Raw genomic sequence first — 25,505 nt, 5'->3', positions numbered from 1 at the left:
TGAACACTATTCATAGACAATAATATCATAAACAGCATGGAGAAAATTTTTAATTTGTAATCTTGGGCGGAAAAGAGTGAATGGGTAACAGTTTACATCATCCTTCCAAAATTGGATTGGTTTCACCAAACTCCTTAACTTTGGTTGTTTCAACCTTCAAAAAATATTTGATTATTTAATCCATAAAAGAAGAAAGCTAACACACCCTTCTATAACATTTCAATGGTTAATTGAAGTACAATGGTAATTACATATTTAAAAAATTCTGCATCACCACAAGTTGTCAAAATGGAATGGCAGATGTATTTAGACATTATATCTATTCAAAGGCATAATGCATATTGTTCTCGACTTACAACCAATTTGTTACAACAACACTGAAAAAAGTCTTTGCACTTACAGTCATTGCAGCATCTCTATGGTCATGTGATCAAAAATCCAGGCACTTGGCAACTGGCATGTATTTATGAGTTATGTGATCACCACTTTTGATTTTCCCAGCCAGCTCCCATCAAGCAAACTCAATTGGGGGGGGGGGGGAACTGGATTTGCTTAATAATGGTATGATTCACTTAACAACTGCAGTGATTTGCTTAACAACCACAGCCCAAAGATCATACAATTGGGCACTTAACAACTGCCTTGCTTACCAATGAAAATTCTGCTTCCGACTGTGGTCGTAGATTATAGGACAATCTACATGACACCTCTTATGGCATTATTTCCTTAATCCCACATATATCAAAAATAGAGCTTTATGAGATATACTTTGGTTCTTTCATGCGGCTGCCTTCACGTAACACTGGTATCTAACATCCCAGCCATGCCTACTTTTAATATTCCGCATAATATGTAACAAACTCTTCTCACTCTGCTTGTTTCTTGCAGCTTCCTGTGGTTTTCAAAAGGATTGTTAACCAAAGAATGGATCACAGTCTCACTGCATGAGTAGATCCAGAAACACTCCATTAAACTTTTCAGTATTTAATATAAAGACCAATCTCTCACCTCTGAGAAGATGAGCCAGTTGCTGAGTGATTAATTCTGGAGCCTTTCGGAGGAGCTCTTTTGCTACAAGACAGGAAGCAGATTCTAGCAACTCATTTTGCTCTTTGGGGATGATGACTTTGACAACAGCTGATTCTAAAATTTTATCTTCACTATAAAAAGAGAAATGTTAAATGTCGCTCATTATTTCATTTGCATATATTGTTCATTATTTCATGTATGTATTTCATTTGTGCAGAACTCATGGTTTTCCAGTTTCTAGTCTGGTATTTTAACTGCTACACCAAATTGGTTCTTAATATAACATTGGATTTAATCTTATCATCATCGTCATATTCTAACCATTGTCTATCCACTGCAAGATGAAGGCCTTTTCTGCATGTTTCCAACGTATATGGTCTTGAGCTTTCCTTTGCCAGTTGGGCCCACAATATTTGCTGATGTCACTGCTTCATCTTGTTTTCGGTCTCTTTTGTGGATGCTTTTTAATCAGTTGAAGATTTAATCTAAATATAGTTAAGTAATATTGCTTTTAAATAAGAAATGAATCTACTGTGATATATTAATAATTCCTTTATATCAGTGATGGCAAACATTTTCAGCACCAAGTGCCAAAAAGGGAGATTCACCAGAACCTAGAAGAGGAGTTGCCAGGGCGCATGCGCGTGCTGTAAAATGAACTTCTGGTTTCCAGCGAGAACCTAGTCTTCTGGTTACTGGTGCACATGCGCGCACGCGACGATCAGCTGGCCAGCAGGCATGCTCATGGCCGAAAATGGAAGACTAGCTCTTCCAGTTTCCGGCACTGCCGCAGGCATGAAGGCCAGCTGATTGTCATGTGCGCATGCACACTTGAAACCCAGAAGAGGAACCGGCGACACAGTACATGCCAGGCGATATGGCTCCGTATGCCACTTTGGGCACGCATGCCATAGGTTCGCCATTATGGCTTTATATTATCACTTGGGCATATAAAACCAATGGTAGCCAATAGCACAGAAAGAACACCATAAACGTATTTGGCTGCTTTCATCTTTTAACATTGTATGTGCTAACAACATTCCCCAGCCATTCTGTGATAAGAATGACTTAAGCATACAGAACTCTTGTTGGATAAAATCTATTTTTTTCTGTTGAGAAATCTTTACACTGATGAAAAGCAGCTCTGTTAAGACTCTAACAATTATAACCTATGTGATATTGCTGAGAGGGCGGGAAATTTTGATGGGTGTTTTGAATTTCTGCTTTACACAGAATCAACCCCTGAATGCTAATGATGGCACATAAATACATCTTGCAACTAGGATCTGTGCAGACATTAGAACACATGTGTTTCATAAGAAATCTCACTCTCACACACTTTCTCTATAGTATTCCAAGGACATGTTTACACTAGCATTTTGCTATGGAGAGGTAAGATTCTCTAAAATTTTCTAAGATTACTCCAGTCCAGTCCTACTTGTACTGCCAAGTTTATGAACTACAACTTCAAACATTTTTCACCACCTGTCATTTGGGTGGGATTGTTGGGAGTTTTAGTTTGCAGCACTTGAAGAACATATATATATTCATTACTCATATATAAAATAAACTGCAGCACAAGAATTGCTTGTGATGAAATTCCTCTCCCCTTCTAGAAGCAGTCTTCCCTCTTTTCTAGTAATATAGATTTGAAAGAATGAATTTCAGAACTGAGATAGTAGAGCACAGAAAGGATGGGTACCCCCCCCCATGGAAAAAGTGAGAGGGAAAAAGTGTGGAAGATCAGGCAAAATCCTGTCTACACCAAGAATATCCTGATATAAATTAATACACTTTTTGTGTGAAAACTTAGTAAAAACCAGAGGATATGTTCACTTAAAGGAGATTCCAGGTCCAGATAAGGTTTTCCCCCCCAAAACCTACAGAAGGAAATAAAAATATTGAACTCTACTTCTACAGTTAATCTCAGTGTTACTACTCTTCTCCTTTTGCTGATGCCATTTTTATGAACCTGGCATTTAACATAGCTTGCACACCTAATTCCAACTGAAATGTCACGCATCACTAAAAGATATATTCTAATATATTCCTTAAACAGAGGCAGGACTCTACAGATAGAGATAAGTGAACAAGGCTTGAGTAAATTATCTTCAACTCCAAACATGAACTGCCTAAATGTATGTGGTAAATGATTGTTGTGAGTGTTGTGTTCCCTAACATTTCATTATCCTTTTAATACTATAAAACTTTATGAATATCAGTGTCATTGCGTGATGCAAAAGCTTCAAAATAAAGTACAAGTAATTTATCCAAGCATAAGATAAACTGCCAGGAAAGAAGATTTCTAGAAAAAGCTATACATGAAACTGTCTATGGAGATTTTCCGTCATCCAGGTCATACATCCAGGTTGTTTGAAAAAGCATCTTTGAGATGTACATGAATCTGTTTAAGCAGAGTTTGCTAGTAATAATAACCATGAATAAGGAATTCGAGATGATACCTTGTCAATGTACTGCTGTTCACTAGCGTAAGAAGCAATTTTCCTTCGCTGTTCAGTTGATATAAATTGATTTCGTCACGGAAGATGTGGAGAGTCTCTGGGATATTCAGCTCCTCCAAAATAAATCTAGTTTCTGGGTGGTAGCAGATTTCTCTTCTTGATATATTCAATACTGGCAAACATATGATGTTAGATGAACTGACCTACATCAAGAAAATTCCTGGAAATTAGAAAGCACTCCAATAGTGAGGATAACAATTTCATTATGAACTGACACTACACCCTGGATCAAGTTTGCACTTCTATAAAAAAAAAGTTTGATTCCTTAGGAAATTTTTCACTGCAACTTTATAGTTGACATTTTTTCCAGCCCAGAAATAGATAACATGGAATAGATATTATGCAAGCATATTCATGATTAAAAACAGTGTAGAGTTATTATGATATATGAATATTAAAGTACCCCGTGTTCATGTCTGATAGAATTGTATCAATCTAAAGTAACTGAAGTTTTTTTTTCTTCAACAATAAAGTACATCAACAGATACAATTTACTATAAATGCACAGAATAGATATATCATGGTAAATTATGGTTTATTTTTAACATGATTTATTAAACAAACAAACCTTGGTGCCAGTCCTTGGAGATCAGTTTTAACAGAGCAAATTTCTTTTCAGTTGTATAGTTAATGGAAGGAGGGGGGGACTTTCCTGCATCCACCAAAAACTATGCAGCTTTACTTAGTGGATATGTGTAGGTAAGCAAGACAAATCTCCATGCAACAAATATTTTAAGTATAAAAATATAAAGAAAATTATATGGGATAGTCAAAATAAAATTCTAAATTTAGACAAATTTTATAAGTAAAATATGTTTTGGATACCTGGGCTATAGTTATTAGACAAACATCAGAGATTAAAACAAATAGCCTTGCTATTTGTTCACGATCATTAAATCAGTTTTGCTATATATATGGTAAATGATTAATATTTATATGATAATGGAATTACAAAAACATAATGACATACAAAATATTTACCTTTTCAAGATAGTAGGCATAAGCTAAAGCAGAAATAAGTGAATCCAAATCACAGGATTTCTTTCCAAGGACTACATGTACTTTATCCAAATGTTTATTGCGACTCTAAAACAAAATCAATTTTAAGTGGTTAAGAAATGCATACATATGTTATATCTTGAGACAGCAAAAAACAATACACCACCATTTATTGGATAATAGCAGGCCATCTTTGGTGCTTGGTACATATGAGATTAGAAATGATATAACAAAGGTGGCAGCCCAGCTCAAATGTTAGAGAAACCGTAGTTCTATCTATGTGAACAAGCAAAGAATCGTTATTATGATCACAGACCAGCACAGAACAAGCAAAAAAATAATCAAGCCATTCCTAATATCCTTGCTCTTCTTTTCTATGTGCATTTCATTTTTAAAAAACAAAATGCACAGGTACAAAAACGAAATGCACAGGTACAGTATAGTGGTACCTTGCTCAATAGTAGTAACTGTGAGAGGGATCTTGGAGTCCTAATGGACAACCATTTAAATATGAGCCAGCAGTGTGCAGCAGCTGCCAAAAAAGCCAACATAGTTCTAAGCTGCATAAACAGAGGGATAGAATCAAGATCATGTGAAGTGTTAATACCACTTTATAATGCCTTGGTAAGGCCACACTTGGAATACTGCATTCAGTTTTGGTCAGATGTGGAAAAGATGTGGAGACTCTAGAAAGAGTGCAGAGAAGAGCAACAAAGATGATTAGGGGACTGGAGACTAAAACATAAGAAGAACGGTTGCAGGAACTGGGTATGTTTAGTTTAATGAAAAGAAGGACTAGGGGAGATATGATAGCAGTGTTCCAATATCTCAGGGGTTGCCACAAAGAAGAGGGAGTCAAACTATTCTCCAAGGCACCTGAGGGTAGAACAAGAAGCAATGGGTAGAAATTAATCAAGGAGAGAAGCAACTTAGAACTGAGGAGAAAGTACCTGACAGAACAATTAATCAGCGGAACAGCTTGCCTCCAGAAGTTGTGAATGCCCCAACACTGGAAGTCTTTAAGAAGATGTTGGATAGCCATTTGTCTGAAATGGTATAGGGTTTCCTGCCTAGGCAGGGGGTTGGACTAGAAGACCTCCAAGGTCCCTTCCAACTTTGCTATTGTATTATATTGTATTATATGTCAGGGACTTGTCATGTCTGTTTCTAGTTTTAAACAGACTATAATTTCTCATTATAGTGGTACCTTGTTACTCATAATTACCGTATTTTTCAGAGTATAAGATGCACCGGAGTATAAGGTGCACCAAGATTTTGTATAGGCAATATTTAAAAAAAGTTTTTGCACTCTGCAGACCTCCAAAAATGCCCCCCCTTTTTAATATCCTTTAGGAGGCTTGTAGAGTGCTCTTGGGGGCTGGGGAGGAAATTGAGCAAAAATGGCCCATTTTTGCTCATTTCTGCCCTCCCCAGCCCCCAGGACCACTCTGAAAGCTTCCTAAAGGCTATGCATGACCATTTTGATGAAGGGGCGAAGTTTCAGGAGGCAAAAAAATGCTGTATTCAGTGTATAAGATGCACCCAGATTTTCAGCCTCTTTTTTGAGGGAAAAAGGTCCGTCTTATACTCCAAAAAATACGGTAATTGCTTCTGGGAGGTGCAATGAGTACCAAAAAACAATTACCAAACACATGTTTACCATAAGGAATAATGTAGTGAGCCACAAGGCAGCTGACACTGACAAGGTTTAGCTTGTGCATTGAGAACCAACAAACAATGAGTACCAGGACAAATCTTTCATGTCAAAATGCATTGAGTACCAAATTTATGAGTTTCAAAGCAGTTAAGTACCAAGGTACCACTGTATCTCCATGCACAGGCCGCCATGGTTTGTTAAACATTCAGCTATCGGAGAGATGAAGACCAGGGGTCAACAACCCACGTAAAATAAAATAGATCAGTACAAATTGATAATGCACAGTGGGCACAGAATATGATCAGTTCTATAGGGGATGGTCAATAAATATATGAAACATTAATCCTGATTGGTTGACTGGAACATAGGAATATATCGGGTATCTTAATTGTTGTTATCTGAATAAAGAGATACTTATTACTTTCCAATATTCCTTATTTTGGGATAACTACTTTTTAATATTCCTCGTCCAGACTTTTTTTCAAGTACCATAGCTTTTATTATCAATGTTTTCTATTTCTTAAATTATTCATATTTTTATTCACTATCAAACTCTTCAATAACTTCTTCTGGATGTGGAGTGATAGAAAAATAAGTGCTGCTCTTAATTTTAAATATATCTAGGTACTTACCAGGGGTGGGTTCCTGCCAGTTCTAATCTCTTCTATAGAAGAGGTCCCATAAATCTACAGTGCTATTTACAACCGGTTCCAGCTCCCTCCCACTGCCCGTCCGCACATCATCAAGAAGAAAAGTGAGAGGAGGAATTCTGGGAGTTGAAGTCCACAAGTCTTAAAGCTGTCAAGTTTGAACACTCCCTGGGGTTTTTTTTCTAAAGGGTTAGGGGTGCAAGGGTCTTGTAACTTGACAGCTTAAGACTTCAAATGCCAGAGTTTCTGAGTCATCATTTTGGTTGCTAAGCACCAAGCCATTCCCATTCGATCACATGGCTGGCAAGCCACTCCCACCCAGTCACATGGCCAGCAAGTCACTCCCACAAAGCAGGCCACACCTACAGAAGAGGTTCTAAAAAAATTTGAAACCCACCACTGGTACTTACTATCTCGCAGAGTCTACTCCAGTGGTGGAATTCGAATAATTTAACAACCGGTTCTCTGCCCTAATGATTTCAGTTCACCAAACTGCTCAGAAAATTAACAACCAGTTGTCCCAAAGTGGTGCAAACTGGCTGAATCCCACCAGTGGTCTATTCCCTTTGATTATACCCACACCCATAAATATTTTTGCATATTGCATTAACATTTCTTGGTAAATATGTTAGTTAAATGAATTAAGCTAAGAAGAGGAAGTCCATGTGGCAGGCCAAACATAAAACATTACAACAGATGGACAAAGTAGACTTGACTTGAAGCAAACAGATTCAGAAGAAAACATTAAGTATAACGAGTAATGATGCAAGACATAGTGGAGATATTGAAAGAACTACTGTAATATGTCTAAAGAAAAAAAGCACATCCATTCCTAACTATTTTAAATTCTCTGTAAAAGAGATGAGGAAGAAATCTTTCTGCCCACTGTATTTTATCTGCAGCTTCATGCATATCTTTGTAAATATGTAAAAAATTATTATCAATAGCTCATTCTCTATGAAAAAAGAAGTAATATTAGAAACCAGGCTGTTCAAGATCAAAATATGTTTGTAAAATAATGCAGTTGTTAAAAACTGATCAAAGACAAGTGCTGATGAGACATCAAACAGTGTCTCATTTTAAAAATTAAGTGTACTTATTCTTTGATTTAACAAAGCAAAATAAAATGTGATGAGAATAATAGAAATGTTGTAATCAATTGATTACACAGTACTTATTTCTGCAGACTATCAGCATATCTGCTGATAGCATTTCTCTCAGAGATATTAAATATAACTATTGCCAAAATATACCAATAATTTTTATAACATTTGTCAATAAATTACACAAAATATGATAGCAAGGCAATCCGCCATCTCTATATACTTATATAAAGCAAGAACTAGTTCTTCTATTGATAGCCATACAGAAGATACAAAATTACTTTGGCTTAACAAAACCCACTAAAAGATTTAGCACCAGTCTTTTATCTCATCTACTCTGAAATTTTTCAGATTAGTATCTACATTCTCAGGTTTCTAGAATGGTGGAATTAGTCAAGTTTTCAAAAATAAAGTATAATTAATCCTCATAGGATAATTTATTTTTCAGCAACTTCAACTAAGGAGCATAACTTCTTAAGCCACCTGAAATCACCTGTGTGTGAGTTGAAGGAATATACTATTTATTAAACAAATAAAGGAATAAAATATCTCCTAGAAGCACTCCCATTGCCCATATGTAGTTCATCCTGAAATGCCTTGAGTTTCTGCGTTGAGATAAATGAAATACATACCCAGATGAATGCAAAGTGAATATTTACTCACATAAATGTATGAGTTTTATTAAGATCTAAACAAAAATTTGAAAGTGACATTTTGTAGCAAAGAGTATTTTCAGCCTTTATGATTACACAAACAGACTGTTAGTTTGTCTTTATCTGATTATAAAACAAAGATATTACTGCAATTACTTTATAAATCTTTCATAAGTATCAAAGTATCAAGTATCAAAACAAGTTCCCGTAATGCGTGCATATCTTCTTTTAACACACTCCACTCAATTCTCTTTTCAGCAGCTAGTAACATCATCTCATCGAGATCCAAAACAAAAACTCTATTTGTGTCTACTGCCCAGTTTGTATTTTTCTTCCTCCTCAAAAATTGTGCTCCCTAAAATTTCCATTCTATCTTGTTTCCCAACTCGGCATGTCTGCTGCCTGCCTGTCTGGCTATGTCAAACAACAAACATTATAAGAAATTTACAATGCATTTCAAAAATAATATAGTTGCATGCACTTACACAAAAGTGCATACAATAAAAACAGTATATATTACATTCTGGAAATGGAAAGCAGTCAGATCAAGGTTCTGGGAAAATCTTAAAGTGATATTTCCTAAGGGCTCCTCCCTTGCTGTATATTTCCTACTGCAGAAGAATTAGATGCCTGAGGGAGAAATGGATGTGTAAAAACAAAGAGAGGAAGAATTCAGAGATTGGAAAAAAATATGTGGAGATTGTAAGTTTAAAAAAAAAAAGATTAGCCTAAGGAAACAGGAAAGTGTGAGGAAAAAATACATGATTGTTTTATTTTGTCTTTCTTTGATATAAGAGGAAGGGAAGGAGAAATTATTTCAGACTTACAAGAATGTAGCCTATATCTATAGGGTCCTAGTATTTCTTCCAATGTCTGTTTCCAGATCTGGTCTATTTCAAATTGTTGCCATGGGGTGAATGAATTAGCAAAATGCAAGAGAGAAGGGTCAAAAAGAAATCTGACTTTTGGCAAGTCCCTCATGGATCATACTCTCACAGTGAGACAACATCACCCACTTTAATCTATTTACTAAACTGTTGTTGGTATATGTACCTACACACATTTTTTTCTGATTTCTTGTCTTGGTGTAGTTTTCAGTTGTTTGTAGAACTGTAAGACATGATTGATTCTATAGAAGACAGCAAGAAAAATAATCAATTTACATAGATAACTGTGGACTAGCTGAATTTTTTTTTCCAGCCTTCCAGGGATGGGCTTCATAAATTTTAGCAACGGGTTCTCTGCCTGGTTGGGTGGGTGTGGCCATGGTGGGCATGGCCTAGTTGGCCTCTTGCACCACAGCGGGGGGGGTGTTTGCTCTCCCTGGGCTTGGAAGGCTTTTCTCGAGTCTCTGGGAGGGCAAAAATGGCCTCCCCGGGTTCCAGAGCTGATAGCTGGAAACGTGCCCATTTCTGAACTTCCTGGAGGCCCATTTTTCACCCTCCCCAGGCTCTGGAGGCTTTCATTAAGCCTCCAGGAGGACAAAAGTGGCCAATCCCAAGCTCTGGAGGCCCCCCAAAGCTTGTAAACGGGCCCATTTCTGGCCTTGTGGAACTTCTGGGAGGCCCATTTTTCAACCTCCCCAGGCTCTGTGCAGGCCCTGTACTTACCTGGCATCACAGGAGTCACCTGTGGAGACTCCTGGGAGGGGCAGGGTGGGGTGGGATGGGTGGGTTGGGTGGGGCTAGCCAGAGGTGGGATTTGCAGGTTCACAGAACTGGGCAGATCCTTAGCTAGAGGATCGCCTGAACCCATGAGAACCCACAACAGCCCACCCCTGCGGCCTTCTTCAATTAGTTAGATGTTGCATTCCACACTAGTACCACATTCTAAAACTTGGAAGAGTTGCCAACTGAATATAATATAAACACTCTCATAATGCATACAATCATCAAGTGCCAGCTTTTAGAGATAGGCCAAGTAGGCCCTTTTTGTACCAAATAAGGACTGTTCTCTTTTTCACGCCTCCTCCTTTCCTTGCTTTAACTGCACTGCACTTCTTCAGGGTATCTACGCATTCTTCTAAAGCAGACCTACACAACGTGTGTCAAGCAGTCTGCAATATTTTTTTTTGAAACTCAATCAATCCACTACTGCCAAATGTCACCATTGCAAAGGATCTGCTGCCATTGCCTAGGCTTTCATAACTACCTCCATCCTGAAGACATGCTGCAAAGCACCTCCAGTGTTTCCAGTTCTCACCGACACCAACACTGCCAGCAACAATACTGTTGCCTCTTCACTACCCTCTGAATAACTGATTGGCATGCCAACTCTTCTTTTGTGGCCAGTAAACATTTTAATGTAGCAATGTGACCCTTTCCCCTCTATGAATTGTGCTGGCCTGCTGTATATCAAGTCATTGGCACTGAACCAAATTTCCTTGGTATATGGATCTGGTGTTTTACTTGTTAATGCGTTTTGGCTTAAACAAAAATGATTGCCTTTGAAGCCTTAAAGCAACAAAACTGCTTTCTCTTTTGCAAGTAGCATAGAATACTTGATTATTAGAATCAGCAAACAATCCCTGAATTAACTGAGCCTTCTTTCTAAAATATTAAGCAGGAATATTAATAATTAAAGGACAATTTGCATCATGGGAATTCTATATGTAACCAATTCATAGCAATTTAATATCTATTTTAGAACAATAAATGTTGGCCAATGGACAGGAAAATCATGTATCAGAATCCACTGTCCTATCTCATCATTCTGCTGGAGTGGAGCTTTTGGAAGCATCTGTCAGAAGAGAATATTGATTGTGTTTATTCTTGTATTTGATTATTAAATTTTAATCTCCATTTTTGCTCTAAATCTAAATTCTGTTACCTTTTCCCCCAAACTCTTTTTTAAAACTCATCTCTAAAAATGGTACGTGAAAATGAAAGTGGTGCTTAGCCCAAAACCGTTTGCTAATCCCAATTCAATGGCTACTATCCTCAGTTGCACTAGGGATTGTAATTCTGAATAAAAATAGTAAAAGAGCAGCCACAGGAAACAGCAGATCTTAACTAAGACAAACTGAAAAATGATGTAAAATCTTGCAGAAAGGTGACCAGAAGGAAATAAAGTGCAATTGACCACACAAGTCAAAAACATGTCTTTTGTTTCTCCAGAGAGCAAGACATTGGATAATGTCTTTATTACTGAAGTTGCAGGAAAACAGATCACAACTGAATGTGAGGAAAAGCTTCCCAACAGGAACAGAGATTTGACTGTAAAAACAATTACAGAAGGATTTGCTTAATTGTCTGGCAATAGATGTATTCAGAGACTAGACAAATAGCTGTCAGAGATATTTTATTCTGGATTCCTGCTTTGAGCAAGAATTGGATTTGGAAGCCTAAATCCGTCCTGGTTTCATTCTATTTCATAAAAAAAGTTGTTTTTTCTTTTTTAAAAATAAGAAAGTTCTAAGTTAATAAGGATAGTTAAAATAATTATTCTTGAAATTAACTGGAAAAATTCCAGTCAGCATTACCACAGGAGAGCATGAGATGAACATCATGAAACCACAGCAAGACAGTAACACGACTACACATTTTGCCTTAAAAATGGGCTGATGATGAAATAGGGAAGATCTACTCTAAAAATGATAATTAATAGAAGAAAGTAGAATACAAAAAATGAGGAAGTAATATGTGGCATTTTAGAACTCTATAGTCAGGTTTTGATCAAGAGAATCATAATGAAAGTTGAAATAGCCTATATGTCAGTCAGTAGAACTTTTTCACAACATTATAAACATTATAAACCTCAAACTATAAACCTCAACATTATAAACCTCAAACTTAAAAAGCACTACAATTTTTTCCTAAGAAATCAAGCATATAACTCAGCCCGTCTTCTACAAAAACGTTATTAACTTTACTCATAATCTTTCTAACAATCATTGAAGCCTCTGAATCTAAATATGATAAATTCATATGGATATGATACATTCATAGCAATATGAAGGTAACCATATTGCTGGAGGATTATTTCAGTTTTCCATTGTTTTCTGCTTTGAAATACTAAAATATTTTAAATACCGATATGGAGGCTATTGGTCTCACCTAAGGTCCCAAGACTTTACATGTTCTTCTGCACTTGCAACTAACCATAGATGTGTCTTTCACATCTATTACTAGCATAATTATTTCACCAAAACTCTTATGTCAAGACCTTTAAAAATGTGGCTACTTTGCTTTTCCATTAAATGCTTTAAAAAGAACTGGAATGAATTTTAGTTCATTGCAGACTGTTAGCATTTTTAAAACACAGTTGTCTACACTACGTAAGTTCATAATCACATTTAAAATTAAGTGATCTGTGCCACCAGCATATTAAAATATATGATAACAGATACAAGTCAGCATTTTTCAATACCATATGCTTGTAAATCTTATTCTACAGGGAACCAATTAAAAGTATGAAAAATTTGAAACAACAAACATATGGAGCAAGACAGAGCAACTTATCTTGTCACCATGCTGCTTGCTCAGTACCTTGACCAGGGAACTGATAGAATTGTATTATGGCAGAATTGACTGTTAGTTTAATAAAACCAATTTAAAAGCAATATATAGCCTTTATTTAGAATCCTGGTTCTCGGATTGCTATATTTTATGGACTGATACTGATATAATATGTAATATCAACTAATATGATGCTATATGGGGACAGGACCCTTATAGCATCATTTATCTTTCTTTCATGTGACTTCTTAATTTTTTTCTCCAAGGGTTGTTCTCTAGCATATAATCTAAAGTAAAGTGAAGATTATTTTCAATCCATTACATAGTAAAGAGGCATGAAATCAAATATTAAAGGAATGTTTGAATTTCCGCAACATAAAGAAAAGATAACAATTTATATTTTAGGCATATGTAAAAATTGTAATTGGGGCAGACTGAATGTATGACTGATGATAGTGATTCTTTCTAGAAACATGAATAAATGGAATAGAAGACATACATTGTACTCTACGACATATGAGGTAAGGACTGTGATGCTAATCAAATAAAGATCAATCTAAAGACCAGTAAGGGAGACAAATAGTATAAGCCCAGTAAAGCATTATAAGAATGTTTTGCAATTCATGGTGCCTCTCATTAGTAGACATTTCTGGTTACCCAGATTCAGCTTATGCCAAGATGCACAGAAGATTTGTCAAACTTTGATGGGCCAACATCCTGCAATGCATTCTATGCAAGTATAATTCATTCAACTTTTACATATTTTTACTTCATTGGTATTAATAGCTTTAATTTGTTGTAATTTTAGATATTATCATGTTTCATATAATTTTAGGATTTACATTATTATTTAATATAGGCTGTATCTCACATACAGATGTTAATTATGAACGAAGGCAAATATATCTGTTGCAGTATCCAATCGGGGTCAGTCACCAGGACCAGAGGTTTTATCTTCTGAGGTTTTAGATTCAGGATGCTAGAGCCCATCTTTAGGGAACTTTTTTGTGTGTTCTCGACTGTTCTCTGGGTGTGGTATTTATATGGTGGCTGTTGTATGTAGTGTTTTAGATGTAGATTGGGGTGTTTAGATATAGATTGAGGAGTGCTCCAGCATGAGTCCAAAAGCTTGGAAGACAAAACTTCTGGTCCCAATGACCAACACAGACTGGATCCTGCAGATGTTAATTATGTTGTTTTATAAATGTATTTTTAACTCTGTTAAATTTTGTTCTGTTCTGTACTGGTCTTTGACCACAAAAAATTGAAATTGAATTTATATCTCATTTAGCTCTTCTGTTTAATTTTCTACTAGCCTGAATATTAAAGATTCTCAGAAAGATTCTACATATCAGTGTGATCTGCTTCAAATAATCTTTGGGAAACAGATTTCTTAAGCTATTATGTATGAATTGTTTGTTTTGAAGGTTAGGGCTTCTTATATTTCAAGATGAATGATCTTTCATTGCAAGAGAAAAGTAAATGTGACATCCAGTCACTTCTTACATTAATTACAGATGTGTATTCATTCTAGGCCTCAGGGGAACATCGCTTCAACATTACTTTCTGGTAAAAGAGACAGTCAGCTAACCCTACATGTATTATCTAGTGCCTCTGATTCACTTCTTAATGACATCCTCATTAATCTCAAAGTTTGCAAATATACATATTAATATGTCAGGAAATAAATCTAAGGGAGGCTCATTTTCTCCTTTTTTGTAAGTATAATCTCTTTTGAGTATATTTGATACAAGTTGTCTGTTATGGAAAGAGTAATCGTATGCTATTTATCTGGTTATGTTAGTTTAATGCTAGAAAATCCAATAATTGTTTCAAGAATTCTACAAGACATACTGTTAAGGAATTAACTGGCAATATATAATATGTATAAAATTAAGGAATAATTTTAAATTTCCATTAAAATAATGGAAGTTTAAGAATTAGAATCTGAATTGAGATAATACAGAAATATTTTTCACCCTCTCTCATTCAGTGAAAATCGTCATCAAATAGATTAAAACAAAATACATTTTATTTCAATTAGTTCAGCAATTTTGGGCACATAATTTCATTCTGACTTTCTTTCATAAAATACAAAAATGTCAACATTGAATATACATGGAGAAAAAAAAACAGTTTTGTTGTGTACTTGATTAGATATGCTATGCCATTCCAAATTATTATTAAATTACTAAATATTTATTCAATGGTAAACTACCATTAGAAAAAATGGCATACCACCAATTTGATGAAAAACATGCCAGCACATCTACTTTTTCTTGCACTCTTGATCCCAAATTCATTTCTTTGTATTATAGAAAAACATATGGATTGCAAAAAAATAAAAGCAAATATTAAAACTCTGCTTTGATTATATTGGAGAAATGGCACGCACTATATGGTATGATAAGGAAAGCAATCAAATATTATAGAAGAGTCATTATTCCACTATCAATAGTCAGTAAAATGAAGGCTCTTATTTCCTTTTACAGAGCTATTCTGTTGGCATGGCTAAGAATGAATTAGCACAATTTAGATCATTACAGAAGAGCCATTAGACTTGCAAGGCCAGTAATCTGCATTTTAAAAAGAGATTCAAGCTCTTATGTTAGATTAAATCAATAATGTACATTGTAAATTCTCACAACTTAGATGGCATTCAATGATTTTCTCTTCAAGGAAGATCCAAATTGTAGCAAGTGGAAGGCAGAAGTTAATATTCTACATTTATCCATAAAATTACAAAGGGCTACATTTAGTATGACACCATGGCTTTAGTAAGACCTATTGAGAAAAAAAATTATTCAGAAATTTTCTGAGAAATTGTTATCTAAGTTCAGCTCTTGAAAAGCACAATCATTTCTAAATAACAATGTAATACTATAAAATTTTTATCAGCTAAGAAGTATTTTTATTTAATTTTATTTAATTTGAATATTATTAAATAGCAGTAGAATTTAAACTATTGGGCTAAGAACACATAGCAATATTCCTGCAACAATAAGAGTATTACTATATAGTGCACTTTATCTCTGTATATTTCAGTTTGCCCAAATGCATAAAAGTAGATTCCAACCTTTTCCTTCCTTTTAATTTCTGTTTAGTAGGGCAACCATACCTGGGCTCCAAAAAATCCTGAAAATTGCTATTTACTAGATTTACTAGATTTTTGCAGTTTAGCTACAACTATACAGCTAAAATCTGAATTGCACCAGAAAGACACATCCAAAGGCACATGCCATTGGAAATAATTCATGAGCAAACTCAAATTAGCAAGAGGTTTTATTTCTTTTTGCAAGACCTTGCACAAGAGAAACTCCTATTAAATTGTGTCCCTAACTTTTAACTATTTGTGTTATGAATACTGGATTAGGTTCAGTTACTGGAGAATTAAGACATTGCACTCAGTTTGGTAAAACCAGTTTAAATTCCATCATTAGCCAAGGAAACTCATTGACTTTATGCCAGTCCCTCTACCAATCAACAACATACGATTAGGGGACTAGAGGCTAAAACATATAAAGAATGGTTGCAGGAACTTTAATGAAAAGAAGGACTAGGGGAGAGATGATAGGAGTATTCCAGTATCTCAGGGGTTGCCACAAAGAAGAGGGAGTCAAACTATTCTCCAAAGCATCTGAGGGTAGGACAAGAAGCAATGGGTAGAAACTAATCAAGGAGAGAAGCAACTTAGAACTGAGAAGAAATTTCCTGACAGTTAGAACAATTAATCAGTGGAACAGCTTGCCTCCAGAAGTTGTGAATGCCCCAACACTGGATGTCTTTAAGAAGATGCTGGATAGCCATTTGTCTGAAACGGTATAGGGTTTCCTGCCTAGGCCAGGGGTTGGACTAGAAGACCTCCAAGGTCACTTCCAACTCTGGTATTGTATTGTATTGTATTGTATTGTATTGTATTGTATTGTATTGTATTGTATTGTATTGTATTGTATTGTATTGTATTGTATGTCAGGGCCTTGTCATGTCTGTTTCTAGTTTTAAACAGACTAGAAGACCTCCAAGGTCCATTCCGACTCTGTTATTCTATATTCTATATTGTTGGGGACTTAACCAAAGGGAGAGCTCAGTGATATAAATCTAATGAACAAACAGAAAAAACACTCACCACTCTTTTTCCTCTTCTCTAATTGCATATCAACAAGAAAATCATTATTGAAAAGTAAGATAATACACTATATTTATTCCTGGGCCACAACTGGTATATTTCAAAGGACTTAACATGCATTTGTTTTTATGCTGTACTGTAAACTGTTTTCTAACATAATATATAATAAATTAATTGTCAGATTATGTAGTGAAACTGGCCTTTTTGTTACTGAGGATGTGATTCTTGGATTTTAACAGATTTTGTATATTGTAAGACTCCAAATCACTTTTTTTTAAAGTGATTTAAAAATCACTTTAGTGATTAGTATTAATATTAGTATTAATATCCTAATATTTTCTGCCATTATCTTTATTCAAGACATTTGTCCTCCCACTATAAAGAAGTTAAACAGAATGCAAGTTGTTCCACTGATTAATTGTTCTCTCTGCCAGGAAATTTCTCCTTAGTTCTAGGTTGCTTCTTTCCTTGATTAGTTTCCATCTATTGCTTCTTGTCCTGCCTTCAGGTGCTTTGGAGAATAAACATCTTATAGTCACAGTAATTAACAGCTAAATATTTTGCCTAGCTGTTCCACAAAGGAAAACTAATTTCTGACAAATGGGCTATATGCTATATTTCTGCAAATTACTTTTGAGAGTCTAAATAGAAATAAATGCAACATGACAAAACAATTCAGGAAAGGGAATTCCCTGAAACTAAATGGGGTTTTTAGTCACAAATAGATTAAAATAAAAGGCACATTAAATGTTCTCTTCAGGGGCATTCAGTATTAAATCATTACACAAACTGGATGTTAAATAGAAGCTACTATAACTTCAGAGTGGTTAGCTCACTAATTAAAATCTACTCATCAATCAAAGTGCAAAAAATATGCATTTTCTCTTGCATGTTTTAAAATTGTGCAGGTGGCAGCAATGTTTAAACACATCTGTTATTTTTGAATCATTTATGCAGAGAGAGACTTGTTTGAGGACTCTTATGAAAATATTTTTTCATGGTTATCTTCAACATGTCATTTCTTGAAATAATAAAATACAAGTAAAACATCATCTCTACTATTTTACCTTCGTTCTTGATATCATATGTACTGTTTTTCAGAACAATGTTTTCCAAACCAAGTTTGAATTGTTTCTTAAGAACAATTCAAGATTTTCAATATCAGTTATATAATACTAATAATTTAACATTAGTTGCATTTTTATTAATCAAAGTGTATTATATATGGCACTTCTAAGCTCACCCCATTGGTTAAAAACGTTCATCCATGGAGCCACTACAAGTTAAATGTAAATAGATTCAATACTGAATCACCTTAATTCATCTTAAACTAAAAGAAGCTTGAAAAATATACTTTTTCATTTAATTATCAATAAGTTGATAATGAGCCAAATGAACAGAGTTGCTACCAACAATCTTTGATTCTAAGAAGACAATAAGTCTTCTAAGAGATCAATAGTCTCTTAGAATAGAAGGTTAAAAAAGCTGATTTTGCAGAATTTTTAATTAAATATTTAGTATCCAAATTAGCAGAACATTTACAGTGGGATCACCAGTTTTTAGCCATTTGCTTCTGAAGATTTATAGCAAGAAATATTTTAGAGTGCTCAACATGCCAGGAAAGCATGCAACAAATCTACCGTGTAAGCTCTGTGCCTTCTAATCGACAGTTTGACTTGCAACATAAAATTAGGCACTATGTATATAACTCTGATCATAATATTAAGAGAAATATTTCATTCAATTATTATTGCTATCTTTTCTGACCAAACCCTAGTATGCATAGTATTTTATTAAGAAATTGAATCTGTAGAGAACCAACTCAGAATTAAAGAAATACTTTCAATCTTTTATTGCATATCCAGAAACTGTTTTGAATAAAGGAAACATCAATTAGATTCAACATATGCGATGAATGAATTGATTTCATGGAATCAATTCACTCATTGCATATCAGCTTTAGCTACAATAACTAGCTACATTCCCCTCATGAGAGGTAATCAAGGTCACCCTCCTTTATCCTATTTTATATATAAATACTTATAATACTGGAATGATACACTTTGGGCCAAGAACAGTCCCCAATAGAGACTCATTTCAACTCTATTGTTTTCCCCACTTCTGGCACACTTCAAACAAAATCATAACATGAACTGATGTGATAATGTGTTGTTCATTGGATCACGCCTGTACCACTTAACACTGGTAATATGTTAAATTAATAACTCACATGTACATACCAATACTCATATTTTAATCCAAGAACACTGGTAGAGTTAACATGTGTATAAACATGTCCAATTTTTATAAGTATACTAGGCTTTTATACAAAAGTCATGTTCAACATGAAATCTTCTGATTATTTCCAAGAAACAAAAATTTATATCAATTAGTAGTATGATGAGTTAATATACTTCCAGTTTCTGAAAGGTCTTGTTTTTAAGCCCAGTTAAATGTGGCAATATATTTTTGTGCTTGCTATCTAGATAGCCATGAGTGTTAGATTATTATATGTTAGAAATTGTCTATTTTAGAATAATGTATATCCTATATATTTCTCCAATATACCCTCCTTCATCTGGGATAGTCTTCTAACCTTATTAAATTGGCCGCATAATGGCATTCTGCCATAGCATAAAAACATCAACAGGAACCACTAGAAAAAATTGAACGATTCTTAAATAGCTTGTGTCCAAAATATAGGTGTTACTTCTGTGTTTTAAATGGCTGGGTCAATAGGGTATTTCTTTTATGTAAAAATAAAAAGACATAAAGCTGATAAAAATATAGGTGCATACATAGTTCACATATAAGATGTTAGAAATAAATACATGGAGTTTTTACTGGAATTTTTAAATCATATAATACATTATAGAGTATAGACTTGTATGATGCTAAAGGTTCTCAAATTAATATCAGATTTCTATGAAGCTGAAAACTTTTAACAAATTATTCTCTTTAAAATATGAGACACACCTATAAAAGTAGTCCTTGAGCTATGATGAGCCTCTTAACAAATGTTCAGTTACAATAGACACCCCAAAATTACATTCAATTCTACTTTAAAGTTACAAAGGCTACAGCATCCCTGTAGTTAATTACCCTTATAACCAACCACAGGGATTCTGGAGCCACTCCTCACATCTCCCCCATTCTATGCTGGACCCCACAGTGCTTGGGTCTGCTCCCCACACACCCATCACATTTCCCTTTTGAAGTTCTCTGGAACTTCATGTTAGGAACATGTTCCTGGGCCACACAGTGGCAACCAGAATACATCTGCCATTTTGTCCTACCTCCTTGTGTGTGAAACGAAAATGGTGGTCGACAAACAAACAGTTTCATTTTTATTTCTTCACAAGGTCTGCACAGTGCTGAAGAAACTTTTCAATTCCCCAAAAAATCTTCTGCAGTACTGTGCAAATCTTGTTAAGGCAGCAAAACTAAGCAGTTTGTCTCTAGGCTATGGGATGGTGATTCAAATGTGGCTACTATTTGTGGGTGGGGCATAGTGGTGGCCAGTTCTGGAACCACACCCTGCAACTATGCAAAGCCATAGTTGCAGAGTGTGAGATAATCCACCACAGGTTGAAATATCTTCAATATGCTGATGATACTCAACTCTATATTTCTACCCTGATGATCCAAGTGATGTTATTGCTGCCCTTCTCTTGATGGCTAGAGACCGTGGGGCCCTGGATGAGGGAAGAACAGGCTTCGACTGAACCTTAGAAAGACCGATTGGCTTTGGATGGATGGAACCCCAAGTTTTGGGATTTGGACATCTTTAGTTCTGGATGGGATGGCACTACCCTAGACAGATACAGTCTGCTTCTTGGGAGTTCTTCTTGATGAATCCAAGAGCAGTGGCAGTTGTGGCTAGGACAGCCTTTGCACAACTTCAGATTGAGCACCAGTTGTGGTCTCTCCTGGATCAAGAGTCCCTGTGCTCGGACATTCAAGCCCTATTCAACTTGTGTTTGGACTATTGCAACACACTCTACATGGGGCTACTATCGAAAAGCATTTGGAAACTACAGGTGGTGCAAAGTGCAGTGGCATGGGAAGTTTTGGGAGCCCCAAGAGTAGCCCATGTCACATTACTGCTCCATGAGTACACTGACTGCTGGTTTTCTTCCGGGTGCAATTCAAGGTGTTGGTAATCTTGTCCACCAGAGTGAAGTCAACTGCACCTTCTGCAAAAGTTTAAAAACATGGCTCTGCCAGTTGGCTTGGGGATATAATTGGGGGGGGGACTTTACATTGGGGATGATTGACAGATTAATAACAGATTCCACCTCCCCCCTTCTGCTCATCCTACTCCTTCCATTCCCATCTTTTATATAGGGTTGAGCAATTATATTTTTGCTGTACTTTATTCATATTTTATATGGGTTTTATATAATTTTATCTTTTTAATATTGTAAGCCACCCATAGTTACCCAGTGGTAAAATGGGAGGCCAATAAATTTAATAAATAAAACAATAAAATACGAAGAAACAAGCCATTCCAATGCTCTAGAAAGCTTGGAGCTCTTCAAAGGGTGAGTAGGTGGATGTTTGACCTGGTGAGGTAGGATGGAGGCTAAGGACTCAGAGAACTAGTGGGACCCAAGGGGTGGGAAGCAGAGTACAGGGCATCTCAGGAGATGGAGGAAACCTTGGGCAGGCCAGAGCAGACAGGCCTGTGCCTGTACTAGGCCTTTAAGGGCTTCCCCCATCCCAAGACACCCTATGCTCCACTTAATAACCCACGTGTTCATTTAACAATTCATTGGGACAGCAGGGATGAGGGGGGTTCATTAGATGCTTCACCTAATGACCATTATGTTAGATGCTTCACCTAATGCCCATTGCAACATAGGCTTTATTATGGTCATGTCTCAAGCAGTTGGTTTGTTTATTGGATTTATATGCCGCCCTTCTCCCAAGGACTCAGGGCGGCGTACAACATTTAAAAAAACACATATTACAAAAGTTTAAAAAAATTAGAGTATCCAAAAAACAAATCCAATTAAGATTAACAATAACATTTTTTTTTAAATCGATTAAAATTAACAATAATCAATCATTTAGTCTCTCGAGAGTGGGCGGCATACAAACCCTATAAATAAATAAATTTTATTTAGTTCAGCCAGGCCGGCTTGCTGGAAAAGCCAACTTTTTAGAGCGTGTTGGAAGGACCGGAGGTCGGGGATTATACGAAGCTCTGGGGGCAGTTCATTCCAGAGGGAGGGAGTACCTGTATAGACCATAATATGACAGATAGCATCAGTGACATGATTCTCAGTGTTTTTATATGGTCCAAATATCTCAAGCTCACTAAATCTCACAAAATGAGATTTAGCTATGGCTCTTTGTCTTTTATAATATTGACTATTATCTATTTATAGATTCATTTGGTTAACATGCCCACATACAAAGTAGTCAGCAGTCTCATTGAATATCAGATGGCTCGGTCTTATTTTATCAATGTAAGCTACTTTAGAGTCAGTGAAATTATGTGACATACCAATTTTTGGTAATAAATATATAAAATGCAATGTTGTTCATTGGTGCCAGGCATCAAAAATATTGCTAATCCATGCTATTAAAGATTATTTACATATGCATACTTAAAAATTGCCAATTTGAATTTTCCCACCAAGTAGCAAATAAATTTTCCACAGTTGTTTCTTCCCCCTGTGAAATTATTAGCACAGGTAACTATATTGTTTTCTGTTTGACATTAGGAAATGTCTATACTCTTCATCCATTCTTTGAATTATCAAAGCCTAATTTTATTTGGCTACTTTTAGATTTTATTCATTATATTATATTTATAATTATAACATATACAGTGGATTCCCTGGCTGACTAACTACCTGGCCCCTGAAAATAAGCAGGCAATTGCCTGGCAAGTATCAAATGAGACATCACTATGGACTTCTAGCATTGTAAAACAAAGTAAAAACTTTTAAAACATTAAAAAAGGTAGCTGAAAACAATTCAGGTCCTGTTGCCACAAATCTGTCACTAAGAGTTGAGTTTAATTCAAGGGCATCTTTACCTTTAGGTTAAAAAACCTTACTGTATCTTACAAAGTAAGCTATTAATTATGAAAGCTTTTGCTTCAATCAATAAATGCTCTTCTGTAATTCCATTGCACTTTTTGATTCTTGCTGAACAAACAAATTCAGCAACTCATCTGGAATTTATCCTTTAGCACAATTTGCTTACTTAAGAATCTATAGGGGTTGTATTTTATATTCATTGTTGTTAGCAATTCCAAAGAGAAGCTTATAATACATATTAGCCACGTTTGAAAAAATGATAAAATATTTCAGCTATGCACAAAGTGTTACAAGTGCAGCAAGCATAGATACTCATGGTAAGTCAAGGAGAGTACTACAATTTCCCATTCAGGCTACTTCTACTAATATAACTAAGTCATCATCAGATGTGCTGATCTGTGCCACCTTCTAATTCTCATCTAAGGCTAGATGAGCAAGATAAGATCTTAACAGAACTTTAAAAATGTAATTCAACATTCTTAATGTTCAATTTCTGCTACAATAGTATAATGTTAATTTTATAATTTGAGTGCTTGTGTTCTGGTTCTAGAGTTAAAAGAAAGTCCTCAATTATTCATGCTTTCTGTGCTTGTCATCAGATTTTGCTCTATTTTGCTTTGAAGAGAACTTAAGCAAAAATGAGGTTCAAAAAAAGAGGTATAACATTAGTCACTGTAAATATTATTCTATTAAGAAATCTTATATAGGACTTTTTCAAATAACTGATATCTGTTTAAAGATATTTAAAAATACAAAAATAAAATGTTTGGTAAAAAAACAAATAAAAAGTCTGGAGAAGGCATATAATGCCATTTAATTATATTTGAAATGCTTATTTACTTATTTTTGAATTTATATATTATATAATTTATATTATTGAAGATAGATGTAATATTGTTTATGGTGTTATTTGTAGATATTAATTTTAATGCACTTGAATGTAGTCTAAGAGTAATTTTATTTCAAGTGGCATGAATTTTGATTAATGACCATATGCTAAAAGTTTTAAACATAACTTTAAATGTTAGATGACATGCTAAAATGAAGCAGCTCGTGCCTTCTGCCCTTGTAGCCCTTATGTATTGTCAAATCAACTTTCTTTAGAAATATTACAGAACCAGATACTGATTTGCACTGATTTATTGTACCTAAATTACATTTGGTTCATATCAACAGTCATTTTAAGTTAAAGGGATCTCAATGGTGGTGAATTTGTTTTGGTATTCTGATGCTTTCATATTATGACATTGATTGAACTTTCACTTTTTCACTTATTGTTGTTTACTTCCATAATTTTAACCCACAGAATCAAAAGGGGTTCCATGCACTTTTGTAGAGTATTGAACAGATTATCCTGGACACATTTTCCTAAGAGTATACTTAACTTAGTACAGTAGAACTCTTTTCTGAATAAACATGGATTGAATTGTCTTACAAACCATAAGCTATCATTTCTGTGGCTGACAAAAATTACAGACAGAGAAGCTTGAGGGCTCTTTGGGATTCCTGCTAACTACAGACCAAGTTCTTCAAATGAGTGAGTGAGAATTCAGCTATTTGTTGTGTGTGTGGTTTTTTAAAAAAAATAGTCTGGACCTTTGAGAAGTAATGAATTCCATTAATAACACAGGTGTTGCAACCTTCAACATTCTGGTGTCATTGTTAGCTATTTCATATTATTATTCAAAATGCTGATTCATACAAGCTCATCTGGATGTCTTCCAAAACTTTAAAAACAAAAACGTGCAGGAAAGTGTAGCAAAACAAACTGGTATGGTTTTTTAAAAAGTGTTTCCAATCCCCTCTTTTTCTGCAGAACTTACCAGCTTTGTTTTGGTGCGTTGCAAAAAGTCTTCCATGGTGTTTACTCGGCCTGCGGGTTCTGTTCAGCCAGGGCAAAGTCCCATGCCAGAGCTCCGCACTGCTTCTGTAGGGCGGCTCCTTGCCTCCCAGGCATCGACTGTCCCGCTGCCTTGGCTTCTGCCTCTTCCGCCGCGCGGCTGCTATACGTCTCCCAACAGATCGGCGCTGCCGGTGGACTCCTCTGCCTATTTAGGCAACAAAGTGGATTCGGGTCCCCGCCGGGCAAGGGAGGGGGGCGAGGGTGGGTGGGCAGAGTTTACATGATTCCACAGGCCGACCGAGCTCTTCCACCAATGGCTGGGACGCTCGGGCGGGCTGACGTCACGCGGACCATTGCTGCAACCATGGACAGCGCCCAAAAGTGAGGCGAAAGACAAGATGCGGAGATCTGCG

At 35.6% G+C, this 25,505-nt stretch overlaps 1 protein-coding gene across 3 annotated transcripts in view; it reads right to left on the bottom strand.

The window, feature by feature from the left end:
• Nucleotides 1-25,286, bottom strand: part of PRUNE2 (prune homolog 2 with BCH domain) — a 96,582-nt gene extending 71,296 nt beyond the window's left edge. For all 3 annotated transcript variants that reach the window (XM_087715969.1, XM_087715970.1, XM_087715971.1), the window contains exons 1-4: nucleotides 25,073-25,286; nucleotides 4,533-4,637; nucleotides 3,492-3,694; nucleotides 1,009-1,160 (exon numbers count right to left, since the gene is read on the bottom strand). In XM_087715969.1, coding sequence (XP_087572095.1) covers nucleotides 1,009-1,160; nucleotides 3,492-3,694; nucleotides 4,533-4,637; nucleotides 25,073-25,108 — 496 coding nt within the window. In that variant the 5' untranslated portion in view covers nucleotides 25,109-25,286. The remainder of the gene's footprint in view (nucleotides 1-1,008; nucleotides 1,161-3,491; nucleotides 3,695-4,532; nucleotides 4,638-25,072) is intronic.
• Between the last annotated feature and the right edge of the window lie 219 nt (nucleotides 25,287-25,505).

The sequence above is a fragment of the Thamnophis sirtalis genome, unplaced genomic scaffold, assembly GCF_051295495.1.
Source record: "Thamnophis sirtalis isolate CommonGarterSnake01/CBP01778 unplaced genomic scaffold, rThaSir2_p1.2 scaffold_5, whole genome shotgun sequence".
Taxonomy (NCBI): Eukaryota; Metazoa; Chordata; class Lepidosauria; order Squamata; family Natricidae; genus Thamnophis; species Thamnophis sirtalis.
The sequence above is the reverse complement of the archived record's forward strand: the minus strand, read 5'-3'. Positions and strand labels throughout refer to the sequence as shown.